Here is an 18,030-nt window from a genome sequence, read left to right as displayed (position 1 = left end):
GTAATAAAAAATACACCCACACCAGTAAGCAGTATTTATTATCACCATCACAACCATACCAAACACGCCTACGCTACCTCTCATAAATCAGACAATACCCCTTACACATAAGGCAGGGCATTTCTAATGCAATCCTATGAGAAGGCAGCACTCACAGCAGTGAGACACCAAGTTAGGCTATTCGTCACTACCAGGACCGGCCATGCAATTTGGCACATGTCCTGGCTTTCTACATACATGGCACCCTGCCCATAAGGCTGGCTAGGGCGTACCTTAGGGGTGACTTACATGTAGTAAAAGGGGAGTCCTGGGCCTGGCAAGTAAGTTTAGATGCCAGGTCCCTGTGTCAGCAAACTGCACACACAGGCCCTGCGCTAGCAGGCCTGAGACAGGTTTAAAAGTCTACTTCAGTGGGTTGCGCAAGCAGCGCTGCAGGCCCACTAGTAGTATTTAATTTACAGGCCCTGGGTATAGAGATACCACTGTACAAGGGTAAATTAAATATGCTGATTAGGTATAAGCCAATCATACCAACTTTAGATGGGAGAGCACCTGCACTTTAGCACTGGTCAGCAGTGATGAAGTGCTCAGAGTCCTAGAGCCAACAGCGAGAGGTCAGAAAAACCAGGAGGAAGGAGGCAAAAAGACTGGGGATGACCTTGCGTAAGGCCAAAAGTCCAACAGTTATCTTCAGTAAAAAAAGCTGAGTGGTCACCTGATCTAGTGAGAAAGAAAATCAATATGGCTCAGCAAGCATATAAGGAATGGTATGACAAGAAAATCGGAACCAGAGAGTCTAATGTGAAAGGGTGAGATTGGGTTAGAGTAAGAAAAGAAAGGAAAGTTTGGAAGGGAGAAAGTAGATTTTCTGAGCAACTCAGAGTGTGGGAAGTGTTCCGTAACTCAGTTAAATTAAGCAACGGGAAAGTGTGGCATTAGGGCAGAATCGCAAAGTGTAGAAATGACATACAAGCTGAGAGAGAGAGAGACAGTCAAGAATTATGATTGGATAGAAACGGATGAAGAAGTGAATAGTGAAGTGGCTAATTCAGATACACAAACTGATAAGAGGGTTCAGACTCCATTTCAGGACGGTAAAACATCTGTTACTCAAAACTTGCAGAATAATACAAACAAGAACAGCCAAATCAATACTGGAAGATTTGGTAGAATTATTTCCAAACCAAAAAGGTTTGATGATTTTGTATGTGTTCATACCTCTTAACACCACACAGGCTAGATGGGGTGTTAGTCTGATGTGTGTTGTGTTTATACAAATGTATTTGTTTATTAGTTCATGTATGTAATAGGGTATCAGTTATTAAGTGTATGTTTATTTTCAGTTGCACATGTAAAAGGGGAAGATGTGTTGTAACATGAATCGCAGTCACGCTGTACACGAGCCAGCACGTCCCTTGGCATTCCACTGCGCATGGGGAAAATGTAGAATGTCATAGGATGAGGATTCAGGGGATTGACAGTTAGGAAGAAGATGCACAGTGGATTCAGAGGTACAACGTGTCTGGTGCTGTAAATTAAGAACCTAATCTAAGCTGTCCTGACTCTATTACTACATACAGTTACTAAAGCCTGATATTAAACGACTTGCTTATGGTGGTCAACCGATAAAATTGCTAGGATATCTTTGGGGTGATCTGGAGTATAAGGGTCGTTTAACTGCAGGTAAAATCTAAATCTTGTGTAAAGGAGATAGTATCGTCAGCTGGATACACCAAGATGATCTTGAGATCCTATTAGATCCAAGTATTGAACCTTGAATTATCTTGAAGGAAAGAGCTAAGAAAGAAGAAACAGTTCAATCTCCTCTTAAGGTGGATGTTCACAAGGTGGGAGGAGGAGATGAACTAATGATTACAAATTTGCGAAATGAGTTTAAAGAGGTGTTTACTGACAAAGTGGATTGTCTTAACAAATACGCTCATTAAATTGTGCTTAAAGATGTGGCGTTACCAGTATCTTGTAAGGTGAAGGCTGTACCTCTGGCATTACGAGATGCCATGCTCTCAGAACTTAAAAAGTTGAAAAGTGAGGGCATCATTGCTGAGACGGAGGCAACTGAGTGACTTGCGCCCATCATTCTTGCTCGGAACGCGTCTGGTTAAATTAGAGTCTTAATAAGAGTGTAACTGCTGATCAGAATCCTCTTCCAAATATATCGGAGATGCTCTCTTTACTTGAGGAAGCTGTTGTTTTTTCTACTTTAGATCTCTGGGCGACTTACCATCAGATCAAGTTAGATGATACATCTATGAACCTGACCTCTTTCATCACACCATTTGGGATGCTCAAGTTCACGAGGCTGCCTTTTTGTTTGAGCTGTGCAGCCTCTGTGTTCCAAAGGGTCCTGGAGGATATCTTGGAGGGCCTTTCTGTAGTTAAAATATATCAAGACAATGTCTTAGTGTTCGGGAAGACACAAGAGGAACATGATGACGGAATCAAACAAGTTTTGAGTAAATTTTAAAAAAGAGCTCTTAGTTTGAGGGAACTTAAGTATAGGTTCAATCTTCCAGAAATTGAGTACTTTGGTCACTGGCTTACTAAAAATGGTGTTAGGCCAAAGAACCAGCTGGTTGAGACTATTGAAAGACTCCCCACTCCCAGCTGCAGGGAGGATCTACTCACTTTTCTAGGTATGGCTACAACTAGAGGCAGATACCAAACCGACAAGATACTACAGTTAGCTTGGTGGTTCAGCCAAATGGTTAGGTACTCTGCTTGCCAGTTGTAAATAAAGCAGCCATTTGCACTCGAAGCAAGCAGAATGGTGTGATACATTTCCCAATATGCCATCTTCACAATATCCCCATTATTCACGAACGGTATTCCTGTAAAGCTTATTTCACTCTCCCTTTTTGTTCATAGGATTTTGTTTGTTTTTCATCAAAATGGTCGCCTGAGCTACAAAGCTAAAGTCCAGCCTCCAAGACTTAATGGAGCGAAAACTGGGGTGTTCTCCACCAGAAGTCCTCACCGCCCTAATGCCATAGGACTAACTCTTGCCAGACTGGAAAAAGTGGAAGGTAATACCAAAATCATATTTTATGCTACCTCTGCTCACCACAGGCACCGTTTAGCCAACTATTCTTGAACAAAATTCTGTTTTAGCATTTTAAAAAGAATGCCACACTCACAGAGACATTCAGGATACAGTTGATTGAAAAACAGTCCAGCCACTTTAGACCTGTGCCTTACTTCAAGTAAAGGTTTTATAGCAAATAACATACCATCATTTCTATTTGAACATCAGGAAGGGTTCTGAATTATATAGTCTGTTTACCCTTTAACCTTGGATGTGCTAAACCACACATTACAAAAAGGTGGAAATACCACATTTATGTCAACTGATGGTCAGTACGTTTTGTGGCATAACGACATAATTGCAGTGTAAAACGACTTCACCACATTGTGATGCTTCCTTCAACCTATTACCACTGTGAATGATGTTCAGTAGTAGTGTAAGAGTATTATGTACTTCTTGCATGTCTGTGGATATGGGCCAAATATGTTGGTTTTTCTGAAGGCAGCATATGTTTAGGACATGTTTTTAAAAAAAATATCTCTTGTTATTTGATGCATAGGCCAGTTACTCTAAATGTGCTGCATCTACTGCAATGGGTAACACCGCATGCAGTTTTTACTAGTACATTTCATGTCTTATGTATTCTGGTGTCTAGCCGTTTGTGTCATCCTTGCCTAATTGTTTCCTGTTTTGCTTGCAAAACTCAATGACATTGCATAATGGTGCTGTGTTTACCGCATTTGGTGTGCGGGCTGGGGTACGGTGTAATTGAGTGTTGCTGGGCTCAATCTCAAAGTTTCACCAGAGAGCCATGCTGGCTCGCGTGCTGTGGTGAGGGACGCTTCCGTTTGCAACTAACTTGTGTGATCCTGGAGGGGTGCGGAGCAGAAAAGGGGGAATGTGGCCGGGCCCCGTGAGCCATGGAAAGGCGGTGAAGGGGGTGTCTGCTTTGAACAGATGCCTCTGTGTTGGTAATAATGCTGCTTCATTTTCTCTTCAGCTTTCTATAGTTTCCCTTCTCACCTTTGAGCTGTCTGTGCTGATTGTCAGTGAGCTTGTGTGTGTGTGTGGGTGGGTGGGTGTGTATGTGTGGGTGAAATGATCCGTCGGACCAAGAGGTGAGTTTGTAGGTAAGTTTATTCATAAACGTAACCGGGATGGAGACTCTGCACAACCGCCATAGCCTCCTCCAGAATGCGTCTCTCCCGCATGCGACCCCACGGCACAACGCAAGCATTTCACAACGCGCGCTGAAAGAACATTGCACAAGGACATAACACATCCCCTTTCCTCATAATAATACTTACAACATGAAAAAAAAATGCAGATAATAACAAACGTTAGCTTAAAGCACAACAAGAACATATAGACAAAAAAATAATTTCTATTGTATAACAGTCATCAAATCTCTTAGGCAATTTTAACATTGACTTGTCCTGCACTCTTACCCCATCATTATCACTCTCATTCAATGGTGAGTCTGCAGTACTAGTACTGGTATCCACAGTAATTCTAGTGCCATTATCCATATCAAAACAATTTCCCGTCTGACACACACTGGAACCTTTACAACCTTTCCATGATTCCACACATTCCCATCACTTAGCAACAAGGTATGTTTGTACACCTTTCTCACCTCCAGAGGCTCCGAACATTTTGACGCCCCTTTTGCTGATCTTCCACCCTTCACAACACGTACCCAATCGCCAAATTTATAATCACCCTGCACTTCATCCACTACAACCTTCTTCCTCTCCACTCCTTTAGACAACAATGCCCTCGGGCTCCTACTCCTCATGACCTCGAAAGGTGATTTCCCAGTCACGCTATGGGGAGTTGTGCGGTAAGACCAAATCAAATCCTTCACTGCCTTCCCCCATTCTGCTTCAAAACAATTTTATGCATAAAGCCTTTCAATTTTCCTAACCCCTTACTAAATACTTGTGGAAATTCTTCTACAAAATTGGCCTTTTGAACCATGTGCACACTGGACTCTGACCCCAACGCTTGATCGGGATGATTAGGATCAAGAATGATACCAAGATCCTTTTGTTGCGGCCAACCCAAAAGATTAGTACCCTCCTCCACAAAATACACATTAGACATTACTGTTGTACCTTGGAACTCCAGTGAGGCCTCCATATATCCCACTAGCTCAATTGGTTTGTTACCATTGGCTACTAACCATACATCTGGTGGTTTGATATCATGCGTTGGAAATTTGGGCATGTTTTCTTTTCCAGTCAAAGTATATCTAGCTCCTGAGTCACCCATCACCAACATATCTACTCCATCAGTCTTAACAACACAATGCAGACCATTAGTACTCCCACTACCTACATCTACCTCTTGCAAGATAAATTGTTGAGCATCTACATCCTCACTATCACTTCCCACTGAATTAATTGTTCCTTTACTTTTCCTCATGCCCACTTGCTTTCCCTTGCACACTCTCGCAAAATGTCCTTTGGATTTACATTTTCTGCACACTTGGCCAATAGCAGGACAGCACACGTCAGTCGCAATGTGTCCCTTTAACCCACGTCTGTAATAAGTTAAATCATTTTTCCCATCCAATTTAGTAGAAACTCCAATTTGATCCATCTTTTAAACTTTGAACCTTCTGCGTTGACAGCACTCACAGCTCCTTCAAACCCTCATTGGTTATCTCAACTCTTTTAATTATGTCTATGGCCCTTTGTAGCATCACATCCTCTGTATTCAGCAATTTCTCTTGAATTTTGTTTGTCGTTCACTTTCAAAACCAATTGGTCCCGCAACATTTCATCCTGAAAATGTCCATAGTTGCATGTAGCTGCCAAAACACTCAATCACGTCACATAACTTTCAACCGATTCTCCCGGTAACTGGCTTCTTTAAAAAAAATTAAAATGCTCCACAACAACATGTTTTTTCTTCCCAAAGTTGGTGTTCAATTGTTCCATTGCAATCTCATATTCATCGCTATCCTGATCCTCCTCCACATAGGGAAACGGTAAATGCTTCAAAATGCGTCTTCCTTCCGCTCCCAAACAATGTTTCAACATAGCCAATTTCCTAAATGTGGTAAATATATCTCCACCCATAGCCAAAACATTTGCTTTAAATCTTTCCTTCCAGTCCTCCCACAACGTGATTGGTTCTCCAGGCGTCAGGCGTGTTTAAAAAAAAAAAAACTTGGCGTTGTAAATCCTTCCATTATAACACAAGAATGGTCAACTTGTACTGTAATGTTAAATCAACATAGGAGTGAAAACACAACAATGGATTGAAACCATCTAAATAAAAAAAATTCTCCTTCAAATAAATCCATAAACAAAAAAAAAACTATATCATAAAATCGAACTGAATATTGCTCCAATAGAGTCTGGAAACCAAAAAAAAAACACAGGAAAAAAAACAAAAAACTTTTCTGCTGCTTTTAACCAGCCAGCAACCGTGCCTGAGCCTGAATCCCAATTCAGAAATGCTTCATCTTGCCCATAGTCTGTGCAGACAAACAGCTCTCCTCCTGCGTCTCCTGTTGCTTAGCAACGGACACCAGCTCGACGATCTCTAAACGTTGCTTTACAAAGTGTTGCTAAGCAACTAACAACAATTTAACACTGCGTCAATGACTTTTCTTCCTTTCCTTTTACGCTACTCTGTAACTGGTGTTCACCCTGTACACAAACAGAGCCACATGCAGAACTCCTTAATCAGAGCTTCTTGCCCTGCAGCGTTGTGTCGAGCTGACACTGAAAGCGCAATCTGCAGCTTCGCGTTACGCTGCACAAAACATCCAACCGACTTCAGGCAGAGGACCTCCGTCTCTCCTCCCAGTCACCACTGCTCCGCACCCTCGTCGCCTGTTAAATGATCCGTCGGACCAAGTGGTGAGTTCGTAGGTAAGTTTATTCATAAACGTAGCCGGGAGGAAGACTCTGCACAACCGCCATTGCCACCTCCAGAATCCGTCTCTCCTGCACGTGACCCCACGGCACAACGCACGCATTCCACAGCACGCGCTGAAAGAACATTGCACGAAGACATAACAGTGGGATTATCTTTGTACTCTTTGGGGAACGGTACGGTGTTCTCTGGTTCTCATTTTTGACCACTTGGTGATGCTAGATTGGTTTCTCTGTTGATAATAGCTTTATGGAATGTCATCCACCGATTCCTGGGAGCTTTGGAACGTCCTGTGACATGAGGGCGCATTTACAGGGTTGGCGGTGGTAGTGTTGTCTATCTTCCAACTTCAAGTCGTCATTTGTAAGAGGCTAGTGAGATGTGAAATTGAAAGTTTCATTGAAAGTATTATCACTTGTTACATGTTTAATAAAATATGACATGGTCATCTTCCTTTTCCATTGGTTTTCACTGTTCTCTCATTGTCCCTGTTCTGTATCTTGTCACCTTCACTTTTGATTATTGTACCATACCATTAAAGCCTCTAAAGCACTTTTGGTAAAAGTGCTACATTAAATCCAATAAATAAACTAGGTGGTTAACTGATCGTGTGTAGAATGTTCATGTGATATTGGCATTTCCATAGTTTTTCTCCCAATTAGTTGCACAACATGAGGCTCCTAGTTTTTTCTGAACACAATAATTGGGGGACTGGGAGCGCGTCTAGGTCCAGCATACAAGCTCCCTAATTCTACATGTATACAAGTGGAGTATGCTTTCCTAAAAGAATCAGAAAAAGAACAGGGAGTAGGTCGGGATGGGTCTAAGCAAGCAGATCTGAGGTGATCTGATAGCTCAAAAACCAGAGCCGTCCACACCAGATGGATCTCATTCTTCGTCATTGGGCAGCTCCTCGTTGTGCCTGTGCTGCAGTGCCCAGTGGGTCCCTTGAGAGGCTCTTTTCCGGAGGGCTTTTAAAATAAGATGCCCTGTTTAAGTGTAAGTTGAGGTGCTGTGTGTGTAGATTACTGCAGGTGTGGTGTAAAAATAACTAAAGAAGACCTTGAAAGTTTTAATACGTGGGATCTCCTGTTATAAATAAAAACAAAGGGTGGCTGTGTTGGAGACCGTGATCCAGTACAGCTCACATGGAAGTGAGAGTGACGGTGAACATGTTTCCTGCCATGTAAAGTCCCTGCAGATTTGGGCACTTTGTGAGGACAATGTAACCTAATCTATCAATGATTGGGTTATAGTAGTGGCAATTAGCAACAGCACCCAATCTCAAAAAGCTTTTCTAGCGTGCTGGCCGCCATGAGTATTTTGAATAGTTCTTACTTTATGTACCTTTCTCCACTGTCCCAGCGCTACTGGTTTCACCCTCAGCTAGCACTGTCTCCGCTATCACCTAAGAGGCCATTTACTTACTCAAATTGCGTAAGCTCTACTGCTTATGCATGATTTTACTGCATTTTTGCATTCTAGATTAGCTAGATTAGTTTTTAGATACATTCTCATGGATGATGGGGTTTATATGTGTGTGTTCATTATATGTAACATATGTATCATCTGCTTGTTGACTTACATGTTTGTTCTTATATGCATTTGCACGCTCACTGACAAGCGTGATTGCACCTACCACAATAATTTTCTACATTTGTCTAACGCATTCCACATCCACCAACAAACACCACACATATTCACATTAACAGAAGATACTGGACAGAAAACCTCACAAACCTACATTAATTTATCAAATCGGACACAGACAGAAACAGTACCAACAAATATGGAAACATTTTCATGACAAACACAAAAACACATTATGTGAACACACAGATACATACACACACAAAACTCACATACTCTACATACATGTTCAAACACTCACATACCCATGCACACGGCAAAGACTGCAAGCACATTTCACAGAGCATTGTACATGTGTCCTAAACAGCTGTTAAAAACACAATGTTTAGATTAACAGTAAATGACTTCCTGAGCACTCCAACCTATGATATATCACAGCAATTGGTAAAGGACTCAGTTCGCATCTGTGTTACATCAAAATCACACACATGGCGTTCAACAAATTAAATACACCCAACCCAGAGACAGACTGAAACACTGCACCCAAATGGATCATGTGCAAGACAACTCCAGTCTGTGATGGATACCTCAGAAACGTGGGATTTATCTTGGAAGACAAACAGCGCTATGAGGCCATTTAGCAATTCACAATTCTACAGACTAAAGCCACTTCTGAAAAATATTTAGGATCAGCAGCCCAATGGAGCCGGTTACTAAACGTATTGTTTATGGCAAAAAAGTAACATATCTGTGCAAGGAAATTCATCAAAAAGCACTTTGTACTGTAAATGTGGAGTGCATACAACTAAGACACACAGGTGGTCATTCTGACCTCGGCGGTAAAAGGCGCCTACCGCCGGTCAGAAATCCTCCATAATCCCGCCGCGGTCGCGGAAACCCGCCACGGTCATTCTGACCCGCAGAAGGCAAACCTCCGAAAATCCGACCGCCACAACAGACCGCCAGACCAGCGGTCGGCGGAAAGGTGGAGGTGACCAAACCTCCACCGTCACGCCAACAGAAATACGCCCATGCCATTACGACCAACGAATCCACGCGGCGGTCATTCAAACGCGGTATTCCATTGGCGGGACACACCGGCGCGGTCAGAATACACACAAACGAACAAAACTCAGCCACATTGGACGATTTGAATCCCACACACCTGATACACATACACACACCACTCCCACACACACAATACAATATAAAACACACACCCACATCACCCACAAACCCCTACGCTTAAAAATTCGTAAAGAAGACAAGAGCGAGACACCAGCATCCAAAACATAACAGCCACAGCCACTCAACACCATCACCCACACACTATCCACACACAAAACAACACACACCACCACACTCAACTCACTTAAATACACATACTCCACCCCACACATCATACACACCACCCCATGGCACCCCAAAGACAACCCCGCTTCACAGACGAAGAACTCAGGGTCATGGTGGAGGAAATCGTTCGGGTAGAGCCCCAGCTGTTCGGCACACAGATACAATACACCAGCATTGCCCGGAGGACGGAGCTATGGCAGAGGATTGTCGACAGGGTGAACGCAGTGGGACAGCACCCCAGAAATCGGGAAGACATCAGGAAGCGATGGAACGACCTACGGGGGAAGGTGCGTTCCATGGTATCCAGGCACAACATCGCCGTGCAGAAGACTGGCGGAGGACCCCCACCTCAACCCCCACAATTCACATCATGGGAGGAGGAAGTCTTGAACATCCTGCATCCTGACGGCCTCGCAGGAGTCGGCGGAGGAATGGATACTGGTAAGTTGAAGCTTCAATACTGCTTCCCCCCCACCTGCATGCCAAATCAGACCCCAACCCTCACCCCCATCCTCGAACCCCACCCTCACCCCCACCCCCATCCTCACCCCCACCACCATCCTCACCCCCACCACCATCCTCACCCCCACCCCCAGCACACCTATTCCCCGCCAATGTCTCACCATCACAACCCACACATCCCAAAACCTAGGCCTGCATGCGTCCACTAAGCATGGACACCCATCACCAAAGCATGCCCAATGCATATACACATCCCCCCCACAAGCCACCCTCACCAAAGCCCCCACACACGAATGCCAGCACTTGGGGACACGGGAACCCACAGATACACCCATATGCCACACATTGAAACTATAACCATACCTCTATACCCCTGCAGGACCCGACCGTCAACACACCGCGGCGGAGGGGCCAGAATTATCCACACCCCCCACCCAAGAGGCCGTCAGCGATGACAGCAGCTCTGTCGATCTGGACACCGATGACCAGCCCGGACCATCGGGGACCTCTGGACAGTCGGTTCCCCTCACACAGGCACAGGCCACTACAGACCCTAACCCCTCTGGGAACACCAGCACAGCTCCCACCCAGCGGGCCCATGCCTCTGTCTCCAGGGCGCGTCAATCTGCGGTGTGTCTACCACTACAGGGCACCCAGGATAACCCACCACCCCAACAACAACAGGGACCTGGGGGCAGTGGTAGTGGGCACACCGGCCAGGGGGCAGAGGCCCAGGGAAACAGGGCAACTCGGCGGGCAGCTGTGCGACAGGGGGGGGAGGAGAGGCCCAGGGAACCCACTCTCCACGAGGTCCTCACCACCATCATGGGAGCATACAACCGCTCCCAGGAGACGATGGCGACGGTACTGGCCCGGTTCCAGGAGATCCAGGTGCTGCAGGAGGAACACTATCGGGGGTACAGGGAGGACATCAGAGCCATCAACACCACCCTGGTTACCATGGTAGGGCTGCTGCAGGACCTCGTAAACAGCAGGGCGGACACTGAACAACACCCAAGGGCCCCTGCCACTAGCCTGGACCAAGAACAGCCATCCACCTCCGCCGGCGCTAGTGGACAGGAGGCCCCCGCACAGCAGCAGCCCACCAGACCCCCACCTCCTGCAGGAGAAGAACCACCCCGCAAGAGGGCCCTGAGATCTCGCAAGAAGACAGAGTAGGATGTCAAGACCCCCGCCAGCAAAGGATACCACCTGATGTCATCCCACTGTCCCACATTGTCACCCTGTCCATCCTTGAACTGCCCATGCTCCATCTCTCCACAGGCCTCTGGACAATGCACCTGTGTGACTGTTACTCTGGACTCTGCCATGGACATTCCTTCACCATAGCCCCCACCCACTTGAAACCACCCATCCCATTTTGAGCACTTCAATAAACACCTATTTTGCACCAAAATATCAGGAGTCTGGCTGTGATTTCAATAGATTGTAATTGACATGACAGTGCAAATATGTCCTTGTACATGGTGAAGTCAACAAACAGCTGCCACAAAGCTGTAGTCCATGGGGAAACGAAGCACAGGACTCGTAGTGGGGACCCCAGATCTGAAATAGGGAGGGAAAAGCCTAAACTCAGTCATCATACACTGGGGCAAATAGACAGGCAGCAGAGATGCTGCAGAGTAGTTAACATTTACTAAATTATCTTTGAAATGTTACCTGTGTCCTATTGGAAGTACTGTTCAATGATTCTGTCCCTGTTGTCTGTTTCAGCCCCGTCGTCTTCCTCCTCGTCACTCTCCTCAGGTTCCACCGCTGCCACAACACCACCGTCTCGACCATCCTCCTGCAGGAAAGGCACCTGGCGGCGCAAAGCCAGGTTGTGAAGCATGCAGCAGGCCACGATGATGTGACACACCTTCTTAGGTGAGTACATTAGGGATCCACCGGTCATATGCAGGCACCTAAACCTGGCCTTTAGGAGGCCAAAGGTGCGTTCGATCACCCTCCTAGTACGCCCATGGGCCTCATTGTACCGTTCCTCTGCCCTGGTCCGGGGATTCCTTACTGGGGTCAGTAGCCACGACAGGTTGGGGTACCCAGAGTCCCCCACTAGCCATACACGGTGTCTCTGTAGCTGTTCCATCACGTAAGGGATGCTGCTATTCCTGAGGATGTAGGCGTCATGCACTGACCCTGGGAATTTGGCATTTACATGCGAGATGTACTGGTCAGCCAAACACACCACCTGGATGTTCATTGAATGGTAACTTTTTCTGTTCCTGTACACCTGCTCCCTGTCTCTTGGGGGAACCAAAGCCACATGGGTCCCATCAATGGCACCAATTACGTTGGGAATATGTCCAAGGGCGTAGAAATCACCCTTCACTGTAGCCAATTCGCCCACCTCAGGGAAAATGATGTAGTTCCTCACGGATTTCATCAGGGCAGACAACACTCTGGATAACACCTTCGAAAACATGGGCTGAGACATCCCGGAAGCAATTCCCACGGTTGTCTGAAATGACCCACTTGCCAAGAAATGGAGTACTGACATGACCTGCACCAGAGGGGGAATCCCTGTGGGTTGGCGGATGGGGGACATCAGGTCGGGCTCCAGCTGGGCACACAGTTCATGGATAGTGGCACGGTTAAGACGGTAGGTCAGGATAATGTGGCGTTCTTCCATTGTCGACAGGTCCACCAGCGGTCGGTACACGGGAGGATTCATCCGTCTCCTCGCCCAACCCAGCGGACGGTGCCTAGGAAGGACAACATGGAGCACACAGTCAGGCAACCCACAGGTACGTACTCACAGCTAGCACAGTATACGATTCTCTATGCAGTGAATGGCGTGTCTGAGTGGCTATGCAAGGCCTAGGCCTGTGTGACGCAGTTGAAATTGAGCCATGTGGGCCCTGGAAATGGCGGCTGCCTGACCTGTGAAGTGTGACAATGGGATGTGAGGTCAATGCGCTGGCGTGGCACACCGCGGCGGGCGGCGGGCGAAGACCGCGGCGCGAAGCCGCATTGGTTAACATTGAAGCCTATGGGTTTCAGGAGCCAATGGCGAAGGGCGCCGGCGGTGGCGGGACGCACCGCCGCGGTACGCACCGCCGCGGACGTGACCGCCATTTTCTATCTACTTATCCACTTGCGACTTGAACTTTCACAGGAGAGGACCTATACTGCAAGTGTTGCTGTGACCTCGGTCTGGAAGGGACAATGGCTGCTGCGACTGGGGAAAGGGCCCCTGCCTTCACTGGAGAGGAGTTGGAGAAACTTGTGGATGGGGTCCTCCCCCAGTATGCGCTACTCTACGGTCCTCCAGACCAACAAGTGAGTTTAATTCAATATGGATTTGGGGCCACTGGCTGGCTTGGGGGCCTGGCGGGGATGGGGGGCATGTTGGGGCTGGCGGGGGGCCTGGCGGGGGGCCTGGCGGGGATGGGGGGCATGTTGGGCATGGCGGGGGGCATGGCGGGGGGCATGGCGGGGGGCCTGGCGGGGATGGGGGGCATGTTGGGCATGGCGGGGGGCCTTGCGGGGATGGGGGGCATGTTGGGCATAGCGGTGGGCCTGGCGGGGATGGGGGGCATGTTGGGCATGGCGGGGGGCCTGGCGGGGGGCCTGGCGGGGGGCCTGGCGGGGATGGGTGGCATGGCGAGGGGCCTGGCCAGGATGGGGGGCATGTTGGGCATGGCGGGGGGCATGGCGGGGGGCCTGGCGGGGATGGGGGGCATGGCGGGGGCCTGGCGGGGATGGGGGGCATGTTGGGCATGGCGGGGGGCATGGCGGGGGGCCTGGCGGGGATGGGGGGCATGTTGGGCATGGCGGGGGGCCTGGCGGGGATGGGGGGCATGTTGGGCATGGCGGGGGGCCTGGCGGGGGGCCTGGCGGGGATGGGGGGCATGGCGGGGGGCCTGGCGGGGATGGGGGGCATGTTGGGCATGGCGGGGGGCATGGCGGGGGGCCTGGCGGGGATGGGGGGCATGGCGGGGGGCCTGGCGGGGATGGGGGGCATGTTGGGCATGGCGGGGGCATGGCGGGGGCCTGGCGGGGATGGGGGGCATGTTGGGCATGGCGGGGGGCCTGGCGGGGATGGGGGGCGTTGGGCCACTGGAAAGGAAAATGCTGAGAAACTTGAACGTGGTATTTCTCCCTCCCTGTACGTGTCACATAGGTCCGCGCCCATGAGAAGATTGGGATTTGGCGTGCCATCGCCAAGGAAGTCCGGGCCCTGGGGGTCCACCATCGACGGGGCACCCACTGCCGCAAGAGGTGGGAGGACATCCGCCGCGGGACCAAGAAGACCGCCGAGTCTCTGCTGGGGATGGCCTCCCAACGTAGGCGGGGTGCCTGCCGTCAACTGAGCCCCCTGATGTTCCGGATCCTGGCGGTGGCCTACCCTGAATTGGATGGGCGCGTGAGGGCAGCACAGCAGACACAAGGGGGTGAGTACAAGCATTATCTACTCTGTTGTCGCGCTGGAGGTGTCTGGGTGGGGGAGGAGGGCTGGGGGTCCCCCTAGGCCAGGGCGATATCTGTAGGCTGGGCACCCCCGTAAGCCCCTGTGTCCCCAGCCACCACCCTCAGTAGTTTGTCAGTACAGCCATCCCTGGGCCGTGTCATCCATGGGTGCAGTTGTCAACTCTAGGCGTGTAGGCCATGTTCCACGGAATGCGTAGCGTACCCCAAGTGCGCAACTTAGTGCAGGGGGCATCTGTGTCTGTCATGTCCGCTAACTGTACCGGAGATCCATGTACTCAATATCCCTTTATTTCTCTCTCCCCCCCCCTTTTTGTTTGTCTTTCTGTGCTTGTGTGCATCAGCATCATCAGGCGGAGGAGAAGTGGCATCGGGGCAGGAGGGAGCTGCATCTCACATGGCCCAGGAGGGCCATGCCACAGAGTCAGACTGGACCAGTGAGACGGAGGGCGAGGGGAGCTCCACGACGGGGACGACTGGAGCCTGCAGCGACACGGACACGTCCTCGGAAGGGGGCTCCCTTGCGGGGGTGGCACCATCCGTGCCCCCCGCCATTACAGGTACAGCCGCCACCCAGCGCACCATCTCCGCCCTCCCAGCAGCCCCTCCGCGTTCGCCCCGTGCCCGCTCTGCCAGGAAGCCGGGCATCTCCTTCGCCCCAGGCACCTCAGGCCCTGCCCCTGTTACCCCCGCTGCCCTCAGTGAGGAGGTCATTGACCTCCTCTGAACGCTCATTGTTGGGCAGACTACCCTTTTGAATGCCATCCAGGGGGTGGAGAGGGAGGTTCATCGCAGCAATGCGTACCTGGAGGGCATTCATTCGGGTCAGGCTGCCCATCAGCGATCGTTCCAGGCTCTGGCCTCAGCACTGACGGCAGCCATTGTCCCTGTCTCCTGCCTGCCTCTACTAACTCCCTCCTCCCAGTCTCCTGTTCCTCTGCCTGTCCCACCCACACCATCAGACCAGCCTGCACACACCTCAACACCCAAGAGAAGCTCATCCAAACATAAGCACCACAGATCACGCAGACATTCACACACGCAACATTCCGATGCAGACATGCCAACAGTCACTACCACCTCTGTGACCCCCACCTCCTCGTCTCCCTCCTCCCTCCCTGTGACGTCTACACTCACACCTCCATTCACCTCACCATCAGCCAGTGTTTCCATCACCAGCACACCCTCCACTCCAGTCCGCACACGTGCAGTCACCACCCCCACTGCCATTTACACGTCCCCTGTGTCCTCTCCCACTGTGTCTGTCACCCCCTCTTCCACACCACACAAACGCAGCCACCCACCCACCCAACAGCCATCCACCTCACGACAGCCTATCCCTCCTGCACCTGCACCCAAAGACAGCAAACGTGACTCACCTACAACCACATCCTCTCCCTCCACTCCCATTCCCACTGTACCTACCACTCTCCATTGTCCCAAGAAGCTCTTCCTCGCCACTACTAACTTCTTTCCTGACCCTGAGCCCCCCCCTCCTTCTCGTCGGGGTAAGAAGAGCACCTCAGCCACCACCAGCCCTGCAGCCCCCTTGACAAGGGTGCAGGGGTATTGGAGCCCGCCAGCCCGCATGTCTGGATCTTCGCCCAGCAGCAAGGGGACAGCCAGCCCACCCCCTGGGAAGAGGAGCAGAAGGCGGAAGGGGCGCCGCAGGAGCCCGCCTTCTACATCCCCCCCGGACACCACCCAGAGACAGTCACCAGCCACAGCTCCAAAGGGAGGAAAGGGCCACAGGCCGACGACTAAGGAGGGCAAGGGCAGCAAGTTGGAGAGGTCAGGCAGCAGGCCTGCTGCCCAGGAGGAGCCCACAACCCCCATAGCCGCTGCCCCGGGAGGAACCGGCACAGCTGCCCCGGGAGAGCCCACCACCCCCATAGCCGCTGCCCAGGGAGGACCCAGCCCAGCTGGCCAGGAGGGCCCCACCACCCACAGCCCAGGTGGGCAGTGAAGGAGCACCATCCCCGCTGCCCAGGAGGGCACCACCAGGCAATTAGCAGTTGGCCATAGACCGTCCGCCGTCTCAAGAACCGCTGAACTGGGCCCCGCCGTCTCAAGAACCGCTGAACTGGGCCCTTCAAGGCAAGAACCGCTGAACTGGGCCCCGCCGTCTCAAGAACCGCTGAACTGGGCCCCGCCGTCTCAAGAACCGCTGAACTGGGCCCTTCAAGGCAAGAACCGCTGAACTGGGCCCCGCCGTCTCAAGAACCGCTGAACTGGGCCCCGCCGTCTCAAGAACCGCTGAACTGGGCCCCGCCGTCTCAAGAACCGCTGAACTGGGCCCCGCCGTCTCAAGAACCGCTGAACTGGGCCCCGCCGTCTCAAGAACCGCTGAACTGGGCCCCGCCGTCTCAAGAACCGCTGAACTGGGCCCTTCAAGGCAAGAACCGCTGAACTGGGCCCCGCCGTCTCAAGAACCGCTGAACTGGGCCCTTCAAGGCAAGAACCGCTGAACTGGGCCCCGCTGTCTCAAGAACCGCTGAACTGGGCCCCGCCGTCTCAAGAACCGCTGAACTGGGCCCCGCCGTCTCAATAACCGCTGAACTGGGCCCTTCAAGGCAAGAACCGCTGAACTGGGCCCTTCAAGGCAAGAACCGCTGAACTGGGCCCCGCCGTCTCAAGAACCGCTGAACTGGGCCCTTCAAGGCAAGAACCGCTGAACTGGGCCCCGCCGTCTCAAGAACCACTGAACTGGGCCCCGCCGTCTCAAGAACCGCTGAACTGGGCCCCGCCGTCTCAAGAACCGCTGAACTGGGCCCCGCCGTCTCAAGAACCGCTGAACTGGGCCCCGCCGTCTCAAGAACCGCTGAACTGGGCCCTTCAAGGCAAGAACCGCTGAACTGGGCCCCGCCGTCTCAAGAACCGCTGAACTGGGCCCTTCAAGGCAAGAACCGCTGAACTGGGCCCCGCCGTCTCAAGAACCACTGAACTGGGCCCCGCCGTCTCAAGAACCGCTGAACTGGGCCCCGCCGTCTCAAGAACCGCTGAACTGGGCCCCGCCGTCTCAAGAACCGCTGAACTGGGCCCTTCAAGGCAAGAACCGCTGAACTGGGCCCCGCCGTCTCAAGAACCGCTGAACTGGGCCCCGCCGTCTCAAGAACCGCTGAACTGGGCCCCGCCGTCTCAATAACCGCTGAACTGGGCCCTTCAAGGCAAGAACCGCTGAACTGGGCCCCGCCGTCTCAAGAACCGCTGAACTGGGCCCTTCAAGGCAAGAACCGCTGAAC

General features: G+C 50.9%; 1 protein-coding gene across 1 annotated transcript in view; it reads left to right on the top strand.

Annotated features, from left to right (window-relative positions):
- The window catches only part of TRMO (tRNA methyltransferase O), a 333,801-nt gene that overhangs the window by 168,421 nt on the left and 147,350 nt on the right, over positions 1–18,030 (top strand). The window contains exon 3 of the mRNA XM_069236557.1: positions 2,887–3,044. Within this exon, the coding sequence (XP_069092658.1) occupies positions 2,887–3,044 (158 nt within the window). The remainder of the gene's footprint in view (positions 1–2,886; positions 3,045–18,030) is intronic.

This window comes from Pleurodeles waltl, chromosome 1_2, assembly GCF_031143425.1.
Source record: "Pleurodeles waltl isolate 20211129_DDA chromosome 1_2, aPleWal1.hap1.20221129, whole genome shotgun sequence".
In the NCBI taxonomy this organism is placed as follows: Eukaryota; Metazoa; Chordata; class Amphibia; order Caudata; family Salamandridae; genus Pleurodeles; species Pleurodeles waltl.
Note: the sequence above shows the minus strand (reverse complement) of the source record. Positions and strands in the feature narration are given on the sequence as shown.